This window comes from Petaurus breviceps, unplaced genomic scaffold (genome assembly GCF_028583685.1).
Source record: "Petaurus breviceps papuanus isolate PSGF00001 unplaced genomic scaffold, PetGlider_PUasm1.0 221, whole genome shotgun sequence".
NCBI classification, from domain to species: Eukaryota; Metazoa; Chordata; class Mammalia; order Diprotodontia; family Petauridae; genus Petaurus; species Petaurus breviceps.
The window spans coordinates 11,311,967-11,333,829 of record NW_027185877.1 but is presented as its reverse complement, the minus strand read 5'-3'; the positions used below and the strand labels follow the sequence as shown (position 1 = coordinate 11,333,829).

At 36.2% G+C, this 21,863-nt stretch overlaps 1 protein-coding gene across 8 annotated transcripts in view; it reads right to left on the bottom strand.

Moving 5' to 3' along the window:
• Window positions 1–6,205: 6,205 nt before the first annotated feature.
• CAPRIN2 (caprin family member 2) overlaps window positions 6,206–21,863 on the bottom strand; it is a 62,678-nt gene continuing 47,020 nt past the window's right edge. For 7 of the 8 annotated variants that reach the window (XM_069094869.1, XM_069094873.1, XM_069094868.1 and 4 more), the window contains 6 exons: window positions 18,024–18,134; window positions 16,458–16,629; window positions 14,857–15,039; window positions 13,513–13,613; window positions 8,389–8,455; window positions 6,206–7,151 (listed from right to left, as the gene is read on the bottom strand). In XM_069094869.1, coding sequence (XP_068950970.1) covers window positions 6,583–7,151; window positions 8,389–8,455; window positions 13,513–13,613; window positions 14,857–15,039; window positions 16,458–16,629; window positions 18,024–18,134 — 1,203 coding nt within the window. In that variant the 3' untranslated portion in view covers window positions 6,206–6,582. The remainder of the gene's footprint in view (window positions 7,152–8,388; window positions 8,456–13,512; window positions 13,614–14,856; window positions 15,040–16,457; window positions 16,630–18,023; window positions 18,135–21,863) is intronic. The other variant, XM_069094870.1, reaches the window with a different exon arrangement.

Genomic DNA, 21,863 nt, shown 5'->3' with positions numbered 1-21,863 from the left:
AGAAGAATATCCAGAAGAGGCTGATGTCAAATGCTGAAGAAAGTTCAAGAATGGCGCTTGAGAAAAGGCTGATTTAAAATTAAGAAATGATTGGTAAATATCTGTATTTTTTTCCCAGTGAAAACAAAGTTCAAATCAAGAACAATAAAAACAAGATAAACATGGCAAATTTGTTCCAACTAAATAGTGACTATACTTAATATGTTATTATGGTTATGGTTACACAAAATTAATGAGTCAGCATGTTTCAAAACGATGAGTATAGGGGCAGCTAGGTGGCACAGTGAGTAGAGCACCAGCCTTGGAGTCAGGAGGACCTGAGTTCAAATCCGTCCTCAGACACAACCCTTACTAGCTTGTACAAACTTGGGCAATCACTTAACCCCAATTGCCCTGCCTTCCCCCTCCAAAAAATAAAAAAAAAAACCACCAAAAACAAAAAAACTACAAGTTATATAATCTGCCTATCAGTATGAATTTATGACATGAATTATATGTTCATGCTTTCTTCATTTGAATAAGCAACATGTGTAGGGGGCAGAGCCAAGATGGCAGAGAAAAGGCAGGGACTAGCCTAAGATCTTCCAAATTCCCCTCCAAACAAATTTAAATAATACCTCAAAATGGATTCTAGAGTGACAAAACCCACAGAAGGTCAGGGTGAAAACAATTTTCCAGCCTAAGACAACTTAGAAAATCAGCAGGAAAGGTCTGTCACACCAGGATGGGAGTGGAATGCAGTACATACAGTGCAGTGCTGCCCCAGTAAACTGGCAACAGACCTCAGTGGCAACTGAATCCGTGGTAGCAGAGGTGGCTTCCAGACCTCTAAGCTCTGGATGGTGGTAAAGGAGGTCAGACAACTGGTCAGAAGGAGATTAAGGGGGACCCTTTGCTGGCACTGCGATGCAGGACTCTGCTGCGTTGCCCATACTCAGATCTGAAGGAGTCAAAATCCCAGAGTGAGAAGGAGCGCACCAGAGTTTGCTGCAGCAGGAGAGCAAGAACCCTTGTCATAGTTTCAGAGTATAAAAGGGTGTTTGTGGTTGTTAACAAATCAGAGCATAGGCCAGCAGAGCAATGATCATACCTGTTTTTAGATTAGGCCTGCACAATATACCACCTGTGGGCCAAATGTCATGTAGACCTGCTTGGAAGAACTGAAAATTTAAAGACCTCCTCCCCCTCCCCCCCAGAACTAGCTCTGAGAGCAGCAATAAGAAACGCTTGAAGCTTGGTATACTGCCCCCTCCACCCCAGGGAGTAGAGCCCCACTTTAATGTAATGTTCAAAGTTAAGAAATAGGCTAGAAAAATGAACAAGCAACAAAAAAGAACCTGACCAAAGAAAATTACTATAGTGACAGGAAAGATCAAAATACGAACTCAGAAGAAAACAAAGTCAAATCTTCCAAAGCCACAAAGAAAAATGTGAAAGGACAAAAAAAGACTTCCTAGAATAGCTAAAAAGGGATTTTTTAAATCAAACAAGAGAGGTAGAAGAAAAAATTGGGTGAAAAAATGAGAGTGAATCAAGAAAATCATGAAAAAAAAAAAGAGTTAACAGCTGGGTAAAGAAGATACAAAAAAATTGAAGAAAATAATACCTTAAAGAACAGAATAGACCAAATGATAAAAGAGGAACAAAAATCCACTGAAGAGAACTCCTAAAAAAGGCATCATTGGCCAAATGGAAAAGGAGATAGAAAAGGTCCCTGAAGAAAATAATTTCTTAAAAATTAGAAGTGGGCTAGTGTCTCACTAATGACTCCGTGAGGCATTAAGAAACAATACAACAAAATCAAAATTAAAAATAGAAGAAAATATTTAATATCTCATTGGACAAAGAACTAGCCAGGAAAATAGATTGAGGAGAGACCATTTTAAAATTATTGGAAAAACTTGAAAGCCATGATCAAAAAATGATCCTAGACATAGGATAAAATAGAAATTGAAAGAATCCACCAATCACCTCCTGAAATAGATCCCGAAATGAAAACTCACATGAATATTAGAGCCAAATTCCATATGTCTCTGATCAAAGAGAAAATACTACAAGCAGCCAGAAAGAAATAATGCAAATATCATGGAATCATAGTCAGGATAACACAAGATTTAGCAGCTTTTATATTAAAGGATCCAGAATATGATATTCTGGAGGGAAAAAGAGCTAAGATCACAATCAAGAATCACCTACCCAGCAAAAATGAATATAATCCTTCAGGGGAAAAAATGGATTTTTAACAAGACAGAAGGCTTCCAAGCATTCCTCATGAAAAGACCAGAACTGAACAGAAAATTTGATTTTCAAACACAGGACTTGAGAAGCATAAAAAAGTAAACAGGAAAGAGAAATCATAAGAGATTCAATAAGGTTAAACCATTTATATTCCTACATGGGAAGATGGTACCTGTAATTCCTAAGAACTTTATCATACCTTAATAAGGGCAGTTTGAAGAAGTATGCATAGAGAGCATGGGATGATACCTAAAAAAATAACATTAAGGGGTGAAAAAGAGGAATACACTGGGATAAGGGATAAAGGAGAGGTAGAATGGGGTAAATTATCTAATATAAAGGAGGCATTGTTGTGAACTGATTCAACCATTCTAGAGGGTAATTTGGAACTATGTCCAAAGGACTTTAAAACCACTCTCTGACCCAGCAGTACCACTCCTAGGTCTGTATCCCAAAGAGATTTAAAAAAAGAAAAGAACCTATATGCACAAAAATATTTATAGCAATTCTTTTTGTGGTGGCAAAAAATTGGAAATGGGTAAATGCCCATCAACTGAGGAATGGCTGAACAAGTTGTGGTATATGATTATGATGTAATATCATTATGCTATTAAGAAATATTGAGCAGGATACTCTGAGAAAATGTGAAGTGACTTAGAGTGAAATGGGCAGAACCAGGGAAGCAGCATTATAGGACGATCAACTGTAAATGACTTAGCTATTCTCAGCAATACAATTCTGAAGGACTTATAATGAAAAATACTATCTGCAGAGAAAGTACTAATGGAGTATGAATGCATATCAAAGCATATTTTTTCAAAACTATCTCTTGGGGGGCTTTTTGGTCTGCGTTTTCTTTCACAATATGACTTAATATTTTGCCTGATTGCATATATATAATCTATATTAAATTACCTCAATTACTTGAATTACTAGAAAATTACTTCAATTACTAGAAATTACTTCTTAAGGGGGGAGGAAAGGGAAGGAGGAATAGAATTTGGAACTTAAAATTTTTTTAAAAGACTTTTAAAATTGTTTGTATATGTAAGGAAAAATATTAAATAAAATTTCAAAAAGAAGTATGCACACTAAGCAAAACAATTATGGCCTGGAAATTAAATACCATGATATAGCATCTTTCAAATCATTCCTTTTGGCATTAAGAGAGTTCATCTCCTCCCCCCACCCCCGAAAAAAAAACCTGTAATCTTAAACATTAAAATAACTCAATTATTAGCTGTAATTTTCAATAGTTAAATTCTAATTGTTTTCAATTAAAAAAAAACTCCACGATAAATACATAACCATTTTAAATTGAAATTATTACAAGCAACAACTAGTTTAAATAGTGGAAGTATAATAAATGTATAAAAGTCCAAATCCAAAAAATGCAATCCACTCTATCCCAGAGATTCACAAGTAGGAGTAGTTGAAAGATCACTGTATTTGCTTTGCTTGAATGCTTTGTCTGAAAACAATATGAAATATCATATTGATATTCCAAAAGCGTATATCCAAAATGTTGGCAACCCAAGAGATTTTCCAGATACATTTGGACCCTTTTAATAAGCAAAGAACAAATTTCCAAAGGCTCTGTCTGTGACATCAAAAGAACTGCTTACAAAATTCATATGTCTGAAAGTCTTATTCAAATAGAATTTTTCAAGTTGCTACAAGAGTAATCAACTTTATAAAACTCCAGTGAAATTATGAAGATACAGGGATAGAGCATAGGCTATTTCTGTATTACTGAAAAAGACAAGGGCTTTTTCTTACCAAAGGATTCTGAAGGGTGTTTAAGCTAAAGAAAATGCCATTTTTTCTTAGTGACTAAAGTGGAAGCAAATTCATTTTATGACAAAAATTTCCTCCTGTATTTTGTGGATATTTTTGAAAAAGTGAGTACTCTAAATCAATTCAAGGTTCTCATTCACACTATGATCCAGAAAGATAACCTAATTGTAGAAAATGTTAGAAATAGATAAAGATTAAAAATTTGGGATAAAGTTATCAATTTAACAAAATCTTCTCTGCAGAATAGATAGAAAATATGCTTAGGATTCATTTGACCAGTCTGCAGAAGCAATTCTCATTTAAATTACATGGGTATTTTAAAATATGAATTGATAAAGAACACATTTGCCATGAACAAATGATATATCTAATTTTACTCCTGAACAAAGGCTGTTAAATGAGTTATCTTGTGATAGTATACTGAAACAAGTGTACGAACTTGATAATGTTACTTTTATGCTAAGGGTGAATACTCTGGTTTAAGCAAATAAAATAATACAAATTTTACAACCATTTAGAATATTTTTGTTGTAGCTTTTATAAATATATTATCTCAATTAATGGTTGATAAAGTACTGAGTAGCAAAATTAATGACACATTTTGAAAGTTTTGCATTAAAAAAGCAAGCCTACCCATTACATAAAATACGTGATGAAATTTTGTTATAAATATGCAAATTATATTTTCCAATAAATCTATTACATCATTTTTATATTTAAATGTAATAAATTTTAATAAATTATTGTTTTATTTGAAATGAAATGTAGGAAACGTCATGAAGGAAATGACAAAACTTGGAAATCATTAGTATGTCATACAACTAACACAATGAAGAGTCTCCTTCACTTTCTTTCTTTTCTTTTTGAGGCAATCAGGGTTAATGACCTGCCCACAGTCACACAGTAAGTATCCAATGCCAGATTTGATCTCAGGTCCTCCTGACAACAGAGCCAGTACTCTATCTACTGTGCCACCTAGCTGCCCCTCTTTCATTTTCTAAAATTAGGAATCTCAAATTCAGAAGAAAAAATGGCTAGAAGATGCTCAAAGAACAAACCTAAGTATATTTAAGACCAAAAAAAAGTAATATAAATTTAGTGACCTAAGCTCCTGAAGAGTCAGGTATCCCAAAGTATCTATCAATTGGAAAAAGCTACCCAATTCCCACTCCCTTCTTTAACTACTCCAATTATCTATAGAGCTGACTTGAAATCTTCAAAAATGAGATGGGTTCTACAATACAAAACAACCTTAAGGTCATAAAAAAAAAGAGGAATATATTTGGAAATGAAAGTAATATAAAAACAAAAGAAAACTGAAAAACAAAAGAAAATAAGAAAATTAACAATTGAGAAGCCCAAGCAGCATTTACACATATCTAGAATCCATTTCTGAATGTAGTTATCAGAGGTACTGATCTGGGGCTTATACAGTAGTAAATGTTTTTCCTATAAAAGGACCCATTAGTAACATGTTCTCTATTATAGAGAGATGAAAAAGGAAAAATTTCAAGGCATGGAGGAGAGACAGAAAATGCAGACTAGAGATGGAATACCTTGTATGAGGAACAACAAAGAAACAAATGTAACTGAATAGCAGATTATGTGGGAAGGATTAAGGTATAAAAAGACTTGTAAAGGTAGGCAGGAGGCCTTGTTATGAAGGAGTTTAAAAGCCAAACACAGAATTTTATATTTGTTATTAGAGATAATAGGGAATCTCTTTAGTTTACTGAATAAGGTGGTAATATAATCAGACCTGTGCTTTAGGAAGATTTTTCTACATGAAGAGTACAAATAAGTACAGAATCACCACTGGGAGAATTAGTGATTTGACCAATAACATGTAGAGTTTGAAGCTTTGTAAAATCAACAAGATTGTGAGGTAGGTAGTACAATTACTGCAAAATGAGAAAACAAGCTCTGAGAGGTTAAGTGACTTATCTGTGGTCAATAAGCTAGTTATTTTCTTAAGACTATTAGGTTAGTGGTTCAATGTGTTTTATGTATGAGTTAGAAGTAACACTCAATAAAGACCCATCAAGAAAATGAGGAAAGTCAACTACAATACCACATTTTACCCCAATACATGCTCCCTGTGGTTATTTAATGGTTGCAAATGGATTATCAAGTCTAAACCAAGAGTCTATTTTCAATTAAGCAGCAAAACTACAGTGCATATTACTGTTTTATTGAGGCACAACAAGGCATTTTAACTTTACTGAACTTGAGGCAATTAGTGTAGTAAGCTTGGACACTGATATAGCTTTAAAGATTCATGGCAAATAACATACATTCACAGCTTTACTAACAAGGCTGCATCACAATTTATGAGGTGCTAGATCAATGCTGAGTTAGTAATTAAACTTTATAATTTCACTTATGGAGGGCAGGGAATGGGAAGATGAAACAAAAAAAGGAATAGTACCTCCTAATTCCTCCAGAAATAATATTTTTCCTATCAAATGAATCATAAGTGAATGGTCAGTTTCTCCTTTGATCCCCCATCATAAGGAGCTTTATCTAGTATAAATGTATAGTTGGTTTTCAGTCCTGATAAAGGAGGTATCCTGAAAAAGTAGAGTATTTCCAACTGCTTCCATAAATTGCTCCCCTATGCAAACGTAACCATATCTGGTCTCCCTGGAATAGCTGAAGAATTGCATGATTACTAGCAGTTTCATGGTCTGGAGCACCATCATTAGCATAAGCTGATACTAAAACTTCTTCATTCTTCATCAGATTGACATATAGTGGAACATTCACTGCCAGCTTTAACATGTGAAAGATGAAAACATAAGTGCCATTCACTGGACAATTAAATCTACCAAGCTGAAGGTCAAAAGTTTCTCCCAAGTTGTTCAGAAGAAGATCAAACACAATGGGTTGGTCCAAAGTTCCAGGGGCCAGGTTAGAGGTTCTGGCTGCTGAGAAGGCAACTCTCATCTGCTGGGGGAGAGGATATACATGCACTGGCAATATGGTGGCTGCTGGACTTGTCACTGGCACATCCACAGGGGTCATGCTACGAGAGTCTCCCTGTCCAGAGTCAACACTGTTGAAGGTTTCATTTTCTCGTTCTGGACTGTTCACCTGAGAAGAATCACTCCACCCTGCTATACAGTATTAGGAACATTGAATGTTTTGTAATGAGGCAATTAGCTTTAAATTTATATTTAACATTAGTTGGCTACAGTTACATAAACATTCTAAACTGAGTTCTGCAGTTCTATAAATGAAACATACAAGTATACCTATGGTACATGTGGCTAGACTTTGAAGGACAATTATTTCCTTATAGCAAACATTATTCCAGATGGCAATATTTTTATGCTGCTGCATTTCTATGTATTGGTGTGCCATGGTTATTTAACTTATCATTTAAGCATCCTTTGATATGGATGACAAAACTAATATGGAATCTTAGAACAAAAGCTGGAAGGAAACTTTAACTAGTCTAGACTTTTCAATTTGCTAATAAGGGAAATGAAGATAAAAAGAGTTAAGTTCCTTATTCATGGTCACACAGTTAATAGTGACTGTGTTCTTCTGGTTCTAAATTCATGACCCTACAATTGCTAACTGAAAGGAAAACAAGATCTATAAATTTGGAATATGAGGTAAATAACTATTCAGAGCTTAGTGCCAAGAAAAATGATTATTTTCTTATTAAGTTAATAATAATTTTTATATATGGAACCCAAAGATCCTCTTTTTGCTTTCTCATTTAAAGTCTCTCAAGTACATTTCTGACCTTGCTCCCAAATTCACCCCACCCAGACCATCTTATCTATGTAGAATTCTTACCATAGGGTGGCTAGGTGGCGCAGTGAGTAAAGCGCCGGCCCCGGAGTCAGGAGGACCCGAGTTCAGTTCCAGCCTCAGACACTTAACACTCACACAAAAAAACCAGCCGTGTAACCTTGGACAAGTTACTTAATCCCAATTGCCCTCCAAAAGGCAAAAAAAAAAAAAAGAATTCTTACCATAAGCCCACACTATTCTACTTAAGTAGGACTGGGTAGAGAATAAGATTCTTTTGCACAGATTGCAGGAGGCAGAGTGATCTGGGAGTCTGACATGATCAAAGCCCCTGATTACAAAAAGCTTACCTTTCATTATAACATTCATTCTCTCATTAATTGTTAACCAATCAGAGTTGATTTTCACCCATCAGCAACACCCCCTTTCCCAAAGGTACTTAAACATTCAGCGACCTCCATTACAAGTCTTTGGTTACTGAGAGAAAGCACTGACCTCAATTTATTATTTACTACCCTAATTAATAAATTGATTATAAATTATCCAGAAACTGTTGGACTTTTCCTCCATTTCAGAGCCATGACAACTCACCTCTTGAACTTGTACGGGAACCACTAGAGAGTCCTCCTCGTTTATAACACTGCTGGAAATTAGTATCCTAAAAGGAACATGTCACAATGTTGATCTGAATTTTTATATTAGCTGTCCATCTGAACACAGTAATATAAGATAGTAACTTGTCTCACAAACCAAGCAGCTAGCTTAAGATTTTGTCCCCCTGTCACATTCATAGAAATCATGTAAGTCCCTTATAAGTTACCCTGAACCTATTTAACCCCAATTGCTTAAAAAAAATAAGTTACCCTGAACCATAAATTTTACCTTTCTGTGGCCAGGGGAAAACTAGTCTCTCAAGAGGTCTAGATTTTATCTGTACACATAACACACAAACATATAAATCTACATGTGGATATCTGTACACAAATGCATACATAGATATATACATATTTAAAGCAGGTACTTCAGAAGCAGTTTACTCTCTTTTTCAATTAAGTATTTACGTATTTATAATTAGGAATTGAGTGGTTAGATATTTTTACTCTTTCAAAAATAAAAAACAACATAATGCTCTCAAAAATTTAATTATATGCCACCCTCATCATGGTGAGGGCTGGTGGAAGATTCAAATTTTTTGAAGGCAGAATACAAACTGAACAGACTTCAGGCATGGATCTAGTGATAAGATGGCATTTCAAATGAAAGCCAAAGTGATAAAACATGTGGAATGTTACATAAAGACCTTTAAAGCAATTTTAAAAGAACCCGGCACAATTATGTCCTCCATTTATGAGAGGTATGAAATCCGACTTATTTCTAAATATACAAAACATTATCTGTTAAAGGTCTAGAGCTGGGATCTAAGCTGAAGGCACCACAGAGATCACCTAGGTCATCCCTCTAATTTTATAGGGAAAGGAATGGAGGCCCCAAAATATTAAGAGGTTGGTTGAAAATCACACAGGTAAGGGCCTCGGATGAGACAGGAACAGAGTATTCACATGATACACATAGATGAAAAATGAGGTCCATGCTACAATGAAATGGGCAATGGTCAAGAGAAATAATGTTGGAAGATTGCTGGATTTAGAATCAAAGGACCTGTGTTGGGATCTCAGTTCTACAGCTTACTAGCTATATGATCTCAGTTAAATCACATAACTTTAGTTCTGCTATATTCCTAAGCCCATTCAGTATTCTCCAGGTTTTTACAACAATGAGAAAGGAAGATGCTGAAGTTATCTTAACTTTCTCAACTGACTCCTTCCTATCTTCATACAAAATATGCTTTGTCTCTACACCCTAAAAATCTTTCCCTTCAACCTCCAACACCATTTAGATACAAAACCTAACTTCACTACTTAACTTCTTTAAAGAGTTATTTTAGAGAAAAAGTATATTCCATTTTTCCATTAACATTGGGTATCCGTTTGACCCTTTATAATATGGCTTCCTTTCCTACAACAAAGATTAAACTCTCAAGAACTCACAACTGACCTTATAACTAAATAAAAGGCAATCTTTCTAACTGCCCCCTTCCCAATTTCTTGGCTAATTTTTGGCCATCCAGTCATTCTGAACACTATTATCTCCTTGATTTCAGAAATGCAAATCTCATTTCTCACTCTTAACTGTTCTCCTTGACTGGCTTTTGTTCTAATTCCTTAAGTCAGCTGGATTATTATTAGTATTTTTAAATACAGAAAACTGGAAAATTTTTATCTTTCCTTTTTTAATTAACAAGCATTTTTTTCCTCTCTCCCAACATACACCACTGGAAAAGAAAAAAAAAGTCAAACATGCATAGCCAAACCCTGCCCTCCCCCCCCAAAGAAAAAAAACCTCCATAGCTGCTATGTTCAAAAAATGTGTCTCATTCGACATGGAGTCCAAAACCTGAGAGGAGATGGGTACTATGTTTTATTATTAGGCCTCTTGAATCATGCTTAGTCACTACACTGATCAGATTTTAAGTTATTCAAAATTGTTTTTCTATACATAGTATTGTATACATTTTTCTCTTGATTCTACTCACTTCACTCTGAATACAAGTCTTTGCAACTTTCTCTGAAACCAGCTCTTGTGTACTATAATATTCCCATCCATATGTCACCATTTTGTTCAGCCACACCTCTATTGATGGGAACCCTTTTAAGTTTCCAGTTCTTTGGTACTATAAAAAAAGAGTTATCAGAAATGTTTTTATACATGTAGGTCCTTCTCTTTGACCTCTTTGGGTTATAGACCTAGCAGTGGTGTTTCTGGGTTAAAAGTATACAAGCTTAGGGACCTTTTGGACAGTTTCAAATTGCTTTCCAAAATAGCTGGAACACTTCACAATTCTACCAGCAGAGAATAAATCTCCATTACCTCACTGGCCCAATATTTGTTATTTTCCCTTTTTTCTCATTTTTGCCAATATAAAAGGCTATGAAATAGAACTTTGGAATTGTTTTAATTCGCATTTTGTTGATTATTAGCAATATGGAGCATTTTTTATATGGCAGTTGAAAGCTTGAATTTCTTCCTTTGAAAATTGTCTATTTGTCCTTTGACCATTTCTCAATTTGGAAATGATTCTTATGCTTCTAAATTTGTATGAGTTTCTCATAAAACTTGGATATGTGGGGCAGCCAGGTGGTGCAGTGAGTAAGAGCGCTGGCCCCAGAATCAGGACACCTGGGTTTGGTTCCGGGCTCAGATACTTAATACCGTGTAACCTTGAGCAAGTTACTTAACCCCAATTGCTTAGGGGTGGCCAGGTGGCCCAGTAAGTAAGAGCGCCGGCCCCAGTGTTGGGAGACCTGGGATCGGTTCCGGCCGCACCCACACAAAAATAATAATAACTGGCCATGTAACCTTGAGCAAGTTACTTAACCCCGATTGCTTTTTTAAAAAAAAAACAAAAACAAAACTTAGATATGAGGCCTGTTTCAGAAAATTTTGCTGTGAATTCTTTTCCCCCAGTTAACTGCTTCACAAAGGTTCTGTCTTTTCCAAAAAGAGAGGGAGGATTAAGAATTAGGGTTAAGTAACAACTGTTGGCTCATTAACTACCATGGCCTCAAGTGATTATCTCTCCACAGATAATCACCAAATCTTTCATAAGCCCTGATTTGTCTTTTAAACTTCAGGCTCATATCTCAAAATTCCTCTATAACAGTTCTACCTATGTTCCAGAGGTCAGCAAGGAGGCACAGAAGATACAGTGCCAGGCCTGGAGTCAAGAAGACTCATCATCTTCCTGACCAGTCTTAGACACTTACTAGCTAGCTGTGTGGTTCTGGGAAGGTGACTTAACCCTGTTTGCCTCAGTTTCCTTATCTGTAAAATGGGCTAGAGAAAGAAATGGCAAACCTACCCAGTATCTCCGCCAAGAAAACCCCCAAATGGGGTCCAGCAGAGTTGAACATGACTGAAATGACTGAACTTATGTCCCACCAGCACCTCGAAATCAGTATCCCTAAAGCTAAACTCATATTGCTCCCTAAAATCAGTTCCTGATTACCTTTATCCTTCCTATCAGTGGCACCACTAATCATCTAGTCTGTGGAAGGTGAGGGAAGGAGGAAAGAGGAGAAAGAGACAACTCTGTTGATTCTACCAAGCCCTTGCTATCATTTACCAGGATTATTAATATGGCTTCCCAATAGGTATTCCTGTCTTCTTTCTCTCCTCCCCACAAAATCACTTCTTAACTTTCTAATACTACTAACTTCTTTTATATATGTATCTGATATTAATCTGAAAAAACTTTTCAATGGTTCTTATTACTTAGTTATGCCCTACCAAGTTCAAATTCCTTACTCTGGCATTCAAAGTCCTCCATAATCAGGCACCACAGACCCATCTCCAGTCATCCTGCTCTATATCTGGCCACTGGACCCAGATGGCTCCAGAGGAGAAAGTGAGGCTGGTAACTTTGCACAGCCCTCCCTCACTCAAATCCAATTCACTTGCAAGTCATGGCATCACCTCCCTGATGTCCTCTACGAGAATGAAGGACAAACAGCAGCAGCAGCAATTGGAAACCATCCTGCATTTTCAGATGTCTTTATTTCACATCTCCACATATTCTATTTATCAAACTGGACCACTTGCCACCTCCCATATATACTCCTTCTGCCTTTAATGCCTTTGCTTATTACATTCCCAATGTTCAGAATGCATGTTTAATTCTTAGTCATTCTTCAAAACCTAATTCCAATGCCACCCCTATGGTCTGACTCCCAAACTTCAGTAGCAATGACTTTTCCCTCCGCAGAATTCAGCAGAACTGTATACCTATCTTATGAACTTAGCTCTAATACAGAATGAAATATCATCAGAATAGAGAACGCTCGTCCTCTCCTCCTTCCATCAATACACATCATAACCTATGACTTAGGAGAGGAAGTTCTAGGGAGTTTCATAAAACACATGGGGTTAATTGACTTGCCAGAGTCATATAACTAAAAAGTCAAAAGTAGGATTTGAACCTAAACCTTCTCAAATGTTACTCTAACATTTCATAATGCTTCTATACTTAGCTGTTTAAAATTTTTACATAATAAGCTCCAAGAGGGCACGACTTAGAAAATTAACTTCTGTGTTGCAACTTCTTCATGTATAAAAATAGAGTTTACATTTGTGCAGGAGAAATGACTCAAAAACTGTTGCTAAAAAAAGTACTTAATAAGTTTTAGTAAAATATCACATACGTATTTTGTTTTCCTCAGCATATACTTTGATACTTTACATATAGCAGGCCCTTGATAAATGCATGTTGGCATAACCTAAAAATAGTGTTTTGTTATATAGTATTTATATTCTGACATATCTGAAGAGCTTTGTGTCAAGTCATCACCCCAATATACCTTAGTATGTTTAGGAACATTCCATTTTTGAGAAATGGGATTTTTTTTGTTTTTGTTTTTAAAATTTGCTTTTTTTTGGGAGGTGGAGGGCAGGGCAATTAGGGTTAAGTGACTTGCCCAAGGTCACACGGCTAGTGTTAAGTGCCTGAGGTTGGATTTGAACTCAGGTCCTCCTGACTCCAGGTCGGTGCTCTATTCACTGCACCACCTAGCCGCCCCGAGAGATGGTTTTTTAAAGATATTCTAGTATGGTTATCATTTTAATCCATCAACAAGTGAACCACTATGCATCTTCCCTTACCCTCTGGGAATATGGTGTTCCAGAATATTCTCTAACTTGGAACTGTAGGTGACCATAACTGCCATTGGCAATAACAGGAGATCCTCTGTAAGTATCAAAACCTAAAGAATTAAAAATTAGTACTGTTAGACTTCTTAAATTATCCTTTTCTTTCCTACCTTAACTTTTAAATAATATACTAATTATATTTACAGATTTGGATCTATCTTCACAAATTGACACAAAACAAAATAAAATGTTATCTAGGGATAAAAATAGTTTCATTAATAGGTGCATGAATAAAATAGGTTCATTAATCTAAATCATGGGTCACTGAAGGCCAAATCCAGGCTCCTTTTCTTATGATCTGTGAGCTAAGAATGATTTTTAAATTTAAAATACAATATAACTTTATTTAAAAATGTAAAAGTCATTCTAAGCTCCCTGGTCAGTTGGCATTTGACCCACTGGCATTTGGCCCACAGGAATTTACCAGCTCCTGACTAAATCACCAAAAAATTTCTAAAAAATTATTGGATTGCTGTATGTGTTATACTTTAGTCACTGAGGTTAGTAGGTTTACTTATTATACAAAACAAAAGGTTTTTCAAGAAGTAAGAATCAGCAAAGAATTTGAATTCCCATAGAAGACAAACATCTATCCCAGAAAAATATTAGCAACCTTTCTTGTATCAAGTAATATAATTAACTTTTTTCATTTTATAAAAAAAAAATTAAGGCTTGCCTTATACATTTAGATACATTATAAATACTCTTCTAAAAGCAGAGGATATTTAAAGAATTTATAATTCATCACATATGATCAAGATATATGATAGAGAGGCAAAAGACAAGAGAATATATATCAGAAAAAAAATCTATGTAGAACTCATTAGGGGAGCAAAACAAAAGAAAAACTAGGCAACCAAGTACATGATCATTAGGAATAACTGAAAAAAAAATGAGAGTATATGAATGTAATTATGCCATAACAATTAATTATAAAGAATTCAGATAAACTTCTGGAAACATTCCTTTAAATGAATGCAGGGTGAATGAAGCAGAATCATGGGAACATACATAATCACAACAGTAACGCAAAGAAAACAAACAATATAAAACAACAGAACTCAAATCAACACAGGCCTCTTGATTCCAGAGAACCAATGAAGAAACAAAAGCCTCTTTCATCTCAGTAGATGCAGAATGGGCCATAGAGGGTAAATGTCTGAGTTTATTTTATTTAGAGGTATTTTATTATAAAGTAGAGTTCTTTTAAAGGAAAGCAGTCACAGCATTTTAAAAAAACATTAAAAATACAAAGACAAAAAATGAAGCATAACATAAACTTATTTAAAACCATACCTTTATACCCACCAGGGGAGCGAAAGGAATTTGTCAATAATCTCCCACCACGAGTACATCCTCTAATAGATCCTCGGTTACTAAGATATGATTGGGTGGATCTGGGGAACACATTAGTCTGTGCAGGATAAAAGGCAAGGCTACCACTGCTTACTTGAATTGTTCCATCGAGTTGACTGTTTGCTGCATAAGGAGAGGATTCATGAGAATGCCAAGAGTTAAGAATCAAGAAATATGAATATTGTTGCTGAATTTAAATTGCTAAAAGGGAAAAAAAACAAAATAAAAACTGTTCACTGCAAGTGTGTCTCTATCTGGCAAAATTCTGGTATATAAATGCAATTACACATCACAATCAAATATACCTTCGGTCTTCCTGACTTCAAGTCCAGCATTCTATTCACTATAACAACTAGTTTAGATTTAAAAAAAAAAATACAGTTTCTACAGTAGTGAAAGGTCAAACCAGAAGCCCTTAACAAATATAATTAAGTTCAAAGTTTTCTCAATTTTTCTGATAGAGTAGGACAGGATAATATCTCAAAACAGCAATCCCATCTTTAAAATCTTTCCAATAATAGATATTGAAAGTTTTTTAGTATGTTTTTTTCCCTCATCTTAAATGGATGTCTAATTTAAGAAAAACATGAAATATAATATGAAAACAGGCTAGCTATATAATGATCAGTGACTGCTTTCAATAGCCAGCATTCGTATAGTACTTTAAAGTTTCCAAAGAATTTTACAGATATTATCTCATGGGGTGGCTAGGTGGTGCAGTGAGTAAGAGTGCCGGCCCTGGAGTCAGGAGGACCTGGGATCGGTTCCAGCCTCAGATACTTAACACCCACACAAAATAACTAGCCCTGTAACCTTAGGCAAGTTACTTAACCCCAATTGCTTTAAAAAACAAAAACAAAAACAAAAAAACAAATATTATCTCATTTGATCCCCAAAACCACCCTGGGAGGTAGGAGTTATTGCTATCCCTTTTTCACAGGTGAGGAAACTAACACAGACGGAAGCTAAATGACTTGCCCAGTGTCACACTTTCAGACATACTTGAATCAAACTGCCTATTTTAAGCAAAATGACTGGATTCATATGCATATGATTTGCAATAATTTGCAATCTCTGAGATCTCCAATGAGACTGGCAACAGTATTGTTATATGTCATAAACAAGAGACTGTACAACAGTAAATTGTGAGCCAGCCTCAGTCAGGAAAACCTGGGTTTAAGTCCTGCTCGACCCTTAAATACAATGTGACTAAAGGCAACTCTCCTAATCTCTAACTGCTCAAAGCAAATCTAAAATTCTAAGTTACAAATAAGTTTGGAAAGGAGTTTCCACACCAGAAATCCCCAGGAAATTCCTAATAAAAATCTAGGTCCTCTGGTCAGGATAAAAACATAAAACAGCACCACATCTAACTAAATGAGAAAGAGGAGTGCTATTTTCAAGGCACTACAAGATCCCTCAGGGTAGACACTCTCCTGCTTTCTTATATTTGTACTTCTAGGACTTAGTATAGTACCTGGGATATAGCGAGTCCTCAACAAGTGCTGTTACCATCCATCCACATTCCAAATTTTTCTTACCAGTCTGTTCTTGGGAGAGAGTAGCTTGTTCCACATGTGTAGAGGGCAACTGGCACTGGGGTGCTGTCTGTGTACTTGCCGTGGTGTAACTCTGATTATATCCACTTGAATAAGGTGAGTCTTTTGTCTCTTGTTCTTTCCGCGAAGGTAAAGGCGCATTTACGTTGAATACCTTAGAGAGGCAAGTGCCTATTTTGAGTGATTCATAATTTTTTTTGCGAGAGAATTTCACTGAGAGCTATCTAACAAAATTCCACCATGTTCAATACTTGAGGGTAATTTTAGATTCCTTACAAAATCTAACACCTATAGCAAAAGACAAAATAACCCAGGTAATGAACACACAAAAAAAGAGGCTAACATAAACGAAATACGAGATTTCCACTTACTCCAATAATTTATTTCATGTGTTGAGAATGGCACATGTATTTTCCACATTAAAGAATCCTTTACTGATTTACTCATTCCCCAACGTTCTCAAATGTTTATACCCTAGTAATCTGCATTTACTTTCTTGCCTATTCCTTTAAATGATTAATATGTACAGAAATCATTAAGATCTTTTGAATGCTTAACATGCTTAAGACATGGCAAGAAATAGAAAACAGATAATCTGTACCTATAATTTAGTTGAGAACACAAGGAATATGAAGAACATAATGAATGTGTAGAGAAGTAGTACAGAAAGTTAAAGTTAAAGAAGTTCATAGAAAATAAAGAAAGCTTACTATATATGAATTTGATATGGTCAAGGAACGTTTCTTAGAAGAGATAGAAAGGATTCAGAAAGGCAAACAAAAGAGGCAGTTGTGGCAAGGCTCAAAGGAAGAATGCACATGGCATATTGAGAGGAAAGTGGACTACACTGTATTAGAGGATTTTGATTTCTTTTTTAAGTCTAAAAAAGGGGGAAAAAATTGGTGCTATACTGTGAAAGTGACACTAAAGAATTTAGAACTCACCCTAGCACCACGACAAAAACAATGTTTCAAGATCTGGTGGTAGTGGGCAGCTAGGTGGCGCAGTAGATAAGAGTGCCAGGCCTGGAGTCAGGAAGACTCATCTTCCCGAGTTCAAATCTAGCTTCAGACACTTACTAGCTGTGTGTAACCTTGTTTACCTCAGTTTCCTCATCTATAAAATGAGCTGGAGAAGGAAATAGCTAACCACTCCAGTATCTTTGCCAAGAAAACCCCAAAGGGGGTCACAAAGAACTGTATACAACTGAACAACAAGAAAAATCTGATGGTAATCTTGGATTTGCTGACTCTGCACCCTACTGATTTTTTAAAAAATCAACAAGAAGGGCAACAATGTTCTGGTGATATTAGGTGTGAACTCTGATATATGCTCTTTTAACATATATTTAGCTTGAAGATTTTTCATTAGATATTTTAATAAATACTGCAAGCCCCAGAAGAAGAGATGTTTTTTTCATCCCACTAGGTATAACATATAGCTTAAGTATAAGGGAAATATACGACATAGTAACATGAATCCCAAACCATGAACAAATTTCATCCTTCCTTTCTGCATAGCTTGAAAGGTTATTATATTTATGGTTACCGTACTACTGCTTGCTGGAGGTGACTGGAAGACCTGTTCCTGGGAAGCTTGTGACATGGGGAGATTTGCAGAAGGTAGTGAAGTTAGCTGCTTACTTGGAGGAATTGCTGCCTAGGGAAGAAAAATGTTAGGGTTTTCAGCCTGTGATCCATTATATACCACAAGTAGTTAGCTTACACTAAACCACAGATTGTTACAAGTCAGCAGACTGGGCAGGATGATATTTGGACATAGCCAAACAAAAGATTAGCTTGTGCTTACAATTCAAATCTTGAATGCTGAGGATGCACACCAGTGCTTGATCTGCAGCAGCATGCTGACAAAGTGAAAGTGTCTTAACTGAGTGCAGGCCTTCCATCAATTTAGAAGATTAGCAATTGAAAATTCAGCTAACAGCACTCTTAAATTTATGATTTCCAATTAGAACCAATTCAAAATTTGCAAAATTTGGATAAAACTGCAGTTTGAGAAAATCCTAAAAATTGGGGCCAAAGTACAATTTTCATATTTGCATTTGTATTCAACAATTTAAGTTACAAAACTGGAGAGAAAGAGCCAGAAAGTTAAATATCTATTATAATAATCAGTTCTTAACAATCCAAAAGATTTGTCAGTCCATACAAGTGAAGAAAACAAATTATATAACAAAGGGTTTAAAGGAAATCACACAGTCAGCAACAGGTAAGTTTAACTATCTTTTAACTAGACTTGGTAGCAAGCTTCACATTCATATTCAACAGTGCCTAAGGACATCATACTAAGAGGTGTATTAGCACCGTAAATGAAGGATGGGTTTCAATTCAGCACCAAAACCCAATATTATTCTAAATTTATTTGGAATATCATTCTATATGTCTTCCAGAGACTTGTTCTAACAGAAACCATAATCAACATTTACCTAGAACTAAAAGCACTTCCATCATTTTGTCAAAACAGTACTCTGACAAAGATAAACAAGAAGGCAGCAGCTAACATGGTGTAGCTAATGGGGTGCTAGATTTGAAATCAGAAAGAGCTGGGTTTAAATTCTGTCTCTGATACTGAACTTCTGTGTTATCAGTTTCCTCATCTGTAAAAAAAAAAAATATGAATAATACCTGTAGTACCCTATCTTAGACTGTTTCAGTGAAGGCTAAAGTGAGATTTTCCATAAAGGGTTCTGCAAACTTTTAAGTACAATATTGATGTTCATTATTAATGTACCAGTAATTCAGTCACTGAGAGAAATACAGCTACAATAAACCCTCCATTTCAATTCAAAGTGACAAGGATAAATAGTTTTTCTCTAAGTATAATCTTAAAGATAGCACATGTATTAAGGAAAAGAGTCAATTCCTTAAAATCTTTCGATTCTTTTGTCTACTATTTAGAAGCTTATACCTAGTAAAGAGAAAAGTCTTTCATTCTTATATATAAATGAAAATTAAAGGGCAATGTAGAAAGCACACAAGTTTTTAAGTGCCACTTCACAATTTATTTTTAAAAATAAGTACTAGGGGTGGCCAGGTAGCACAGCAAGTAAGAGCACCGGCCCCAGAGTCAGGATGACCTGGGATTGAATCTGGGCTCAGATACTTACGGTAGCACCACACCCAGAAATAACTGGCCGTGTAACCTTGAGCAAGTTACTTAACCCCAATTGCTTAAAAAAAAAAAATAAGTACTTCTATCACGGCTTTCACCCACTCCCTCTAGGTGCCTAAAGACAACAGGCAAATAATGTAGAAGAAAATCTTTGGGAGAAGAAGCAATAGTTGTATGCCCTGATACTTATTCAGGGTTACTATTTCTGCCCTTTAAAAAATCAAAGTAACAATGCCATGCCTCCCAATCTCTCAGTCTCTCAATCCAGGAGTTGTCCTGGATTCCTCACTATCTCCCCAACTCCAGTCGATTTCACCTTTGCAACATTTCTCAAATATGTTCCTTTCTTTCCACTGACACTGCCACCTCTCATGTGCAGGCCCTCCTCACTTTGAATCTGGATTATTGCAACAGACTGCTGGTGGGCCTGCCTGCCCCAAGTCTCTCCCTACTCCAATCCATCCTCCAGTCAGACACTAGAGTAATTTTCCTAAAACACAGGTTTGATCATGTCACCCCCTCATTCAATAAATTCAAAGCCTCCAGGAACAAATACAATATGCTATTCAAAGCACTTAATAACCTAGCCACCTCCACCCCTCTCCCTAGGCCAGTCTTCCTTCACCTCACTCCCGAATACATACTCTTCAGTCCACTGACAATGGTCTCCTGGTTGTTTCATGAACAAGATATTCCATCTCTCAGCTCTAGACATCTTTACCGGCTGTCACCCATGCCTAGAAAGCTCTCCTTCCTCTACTCTGACTATTGACTGACTGGCTTCCTTTAAGTCCCTAAAATCCCTCCTCCTTCAGAAAGCCTTTTCTAAACCCTCCTAATTCCAGTTCCTCCCTGGTTAATTATCCCCTATTTTTCTGTACTTACCTTGCTTTGTATATATTTGTTGGCATGTTTCCCCCACTAGATTTTAAGCTTTGAGGGCAAGAACTATCTTTTGTCTGTTTTTCTCTCCCCAGTTTAGCACAGTGCCTTGCACATAGCAGGCACTTAATAAATGTTTACCATCTGAGTTTTCAAATATTCAGCAATGTAAGTGCTCAGCACAAGGACAAAAAGATTAGGCCAAGACTAGTAGCTCCATTCTGTTCAGTCAGAGCAACACTTCATCTCTTCAAAGCCAAGCTTAAATCTATCCCAATGCTCAAGAATTGTAAAGGGTAAAAATTGGAAGCAGCATACTCACTTACACAACTCTGGTTGAACTTTTAGATATCTTAGGTGTGACTAAGCAAAATTCCAGGGATTTTAAGTAATCAATCTCAAAGGTCTCCAGCTACCCTTTGATCTATATGCATCCTTTCCATGTCTTTCTATGCCTTAAAGTGTTCAAATACAACTCTGGGGTGTGATACCGAGCCCAAGACTATAGACCCCTACATGTGCTATTTTAGCTCTATTTCAGACCCTCCCCCCAAAATGCACTGAACACATGCCTCTATTGAAATTACTCATTTCTGACTTATAGTCTCCTCTCCAACCCAAATAAAAAATCCTGCATATATGTTAATGCTAGTATCTTCCTTCTATTGATTATATCTAATCTATTTTGTATATGTTTTATTTGTGCATAATTATTTACATGTTGGCTCCCTCATTAAACTGTGAGCTCCTTGAGAGCAGGGACTATTTTTTGCCTTTCTTTAATCGCCAGCACACAGAAGAAAGCCTAGCACACAGTAGGTGTTTGATAAATTTTTACTATTACTCTGGGTAGTCACAGCAAGTTAAGGCACCTGACAGAACTCTACAATATAGCAGACAGATAATGGAACCTAGGGAGTATAGCAAATTTTCTAATTATGAACTTATTAAAACTATGAGGTCTTAATTCCTGTAATTAGGTATGAAAAGAGCCTAAGTATCACAGTCCTCACTATTTTGGCTATCTTTAGAATATCTATAAAGCCAAGAGTTAAAATTAGGGGCGGCCAGGTAGCACAGCGAGTAAGAGCACCGGCTCCAGTGTTGAGAAGACCTGGAGATCGAATCCCGGGCTCAGACACTTAGCACCCACCCAGAAACACCTGGCCGTGTAACCTTGAGCAAGTTACTTAACCCCAATTGCTTAGGGGCGGCCAGGTGGCTCAGCGAGTAAGAGCACCGGCTCCAGTGTTGGGACGACCTGGAGATCGAATCCTGGGCTCAGACACTCAGCACCACACCCAGAAATAACTGGCCGTGTAACCTTGAGCAAGTTACTTAACCCCGATTGCTTAAAAAAAAAAAAAGAGTTAA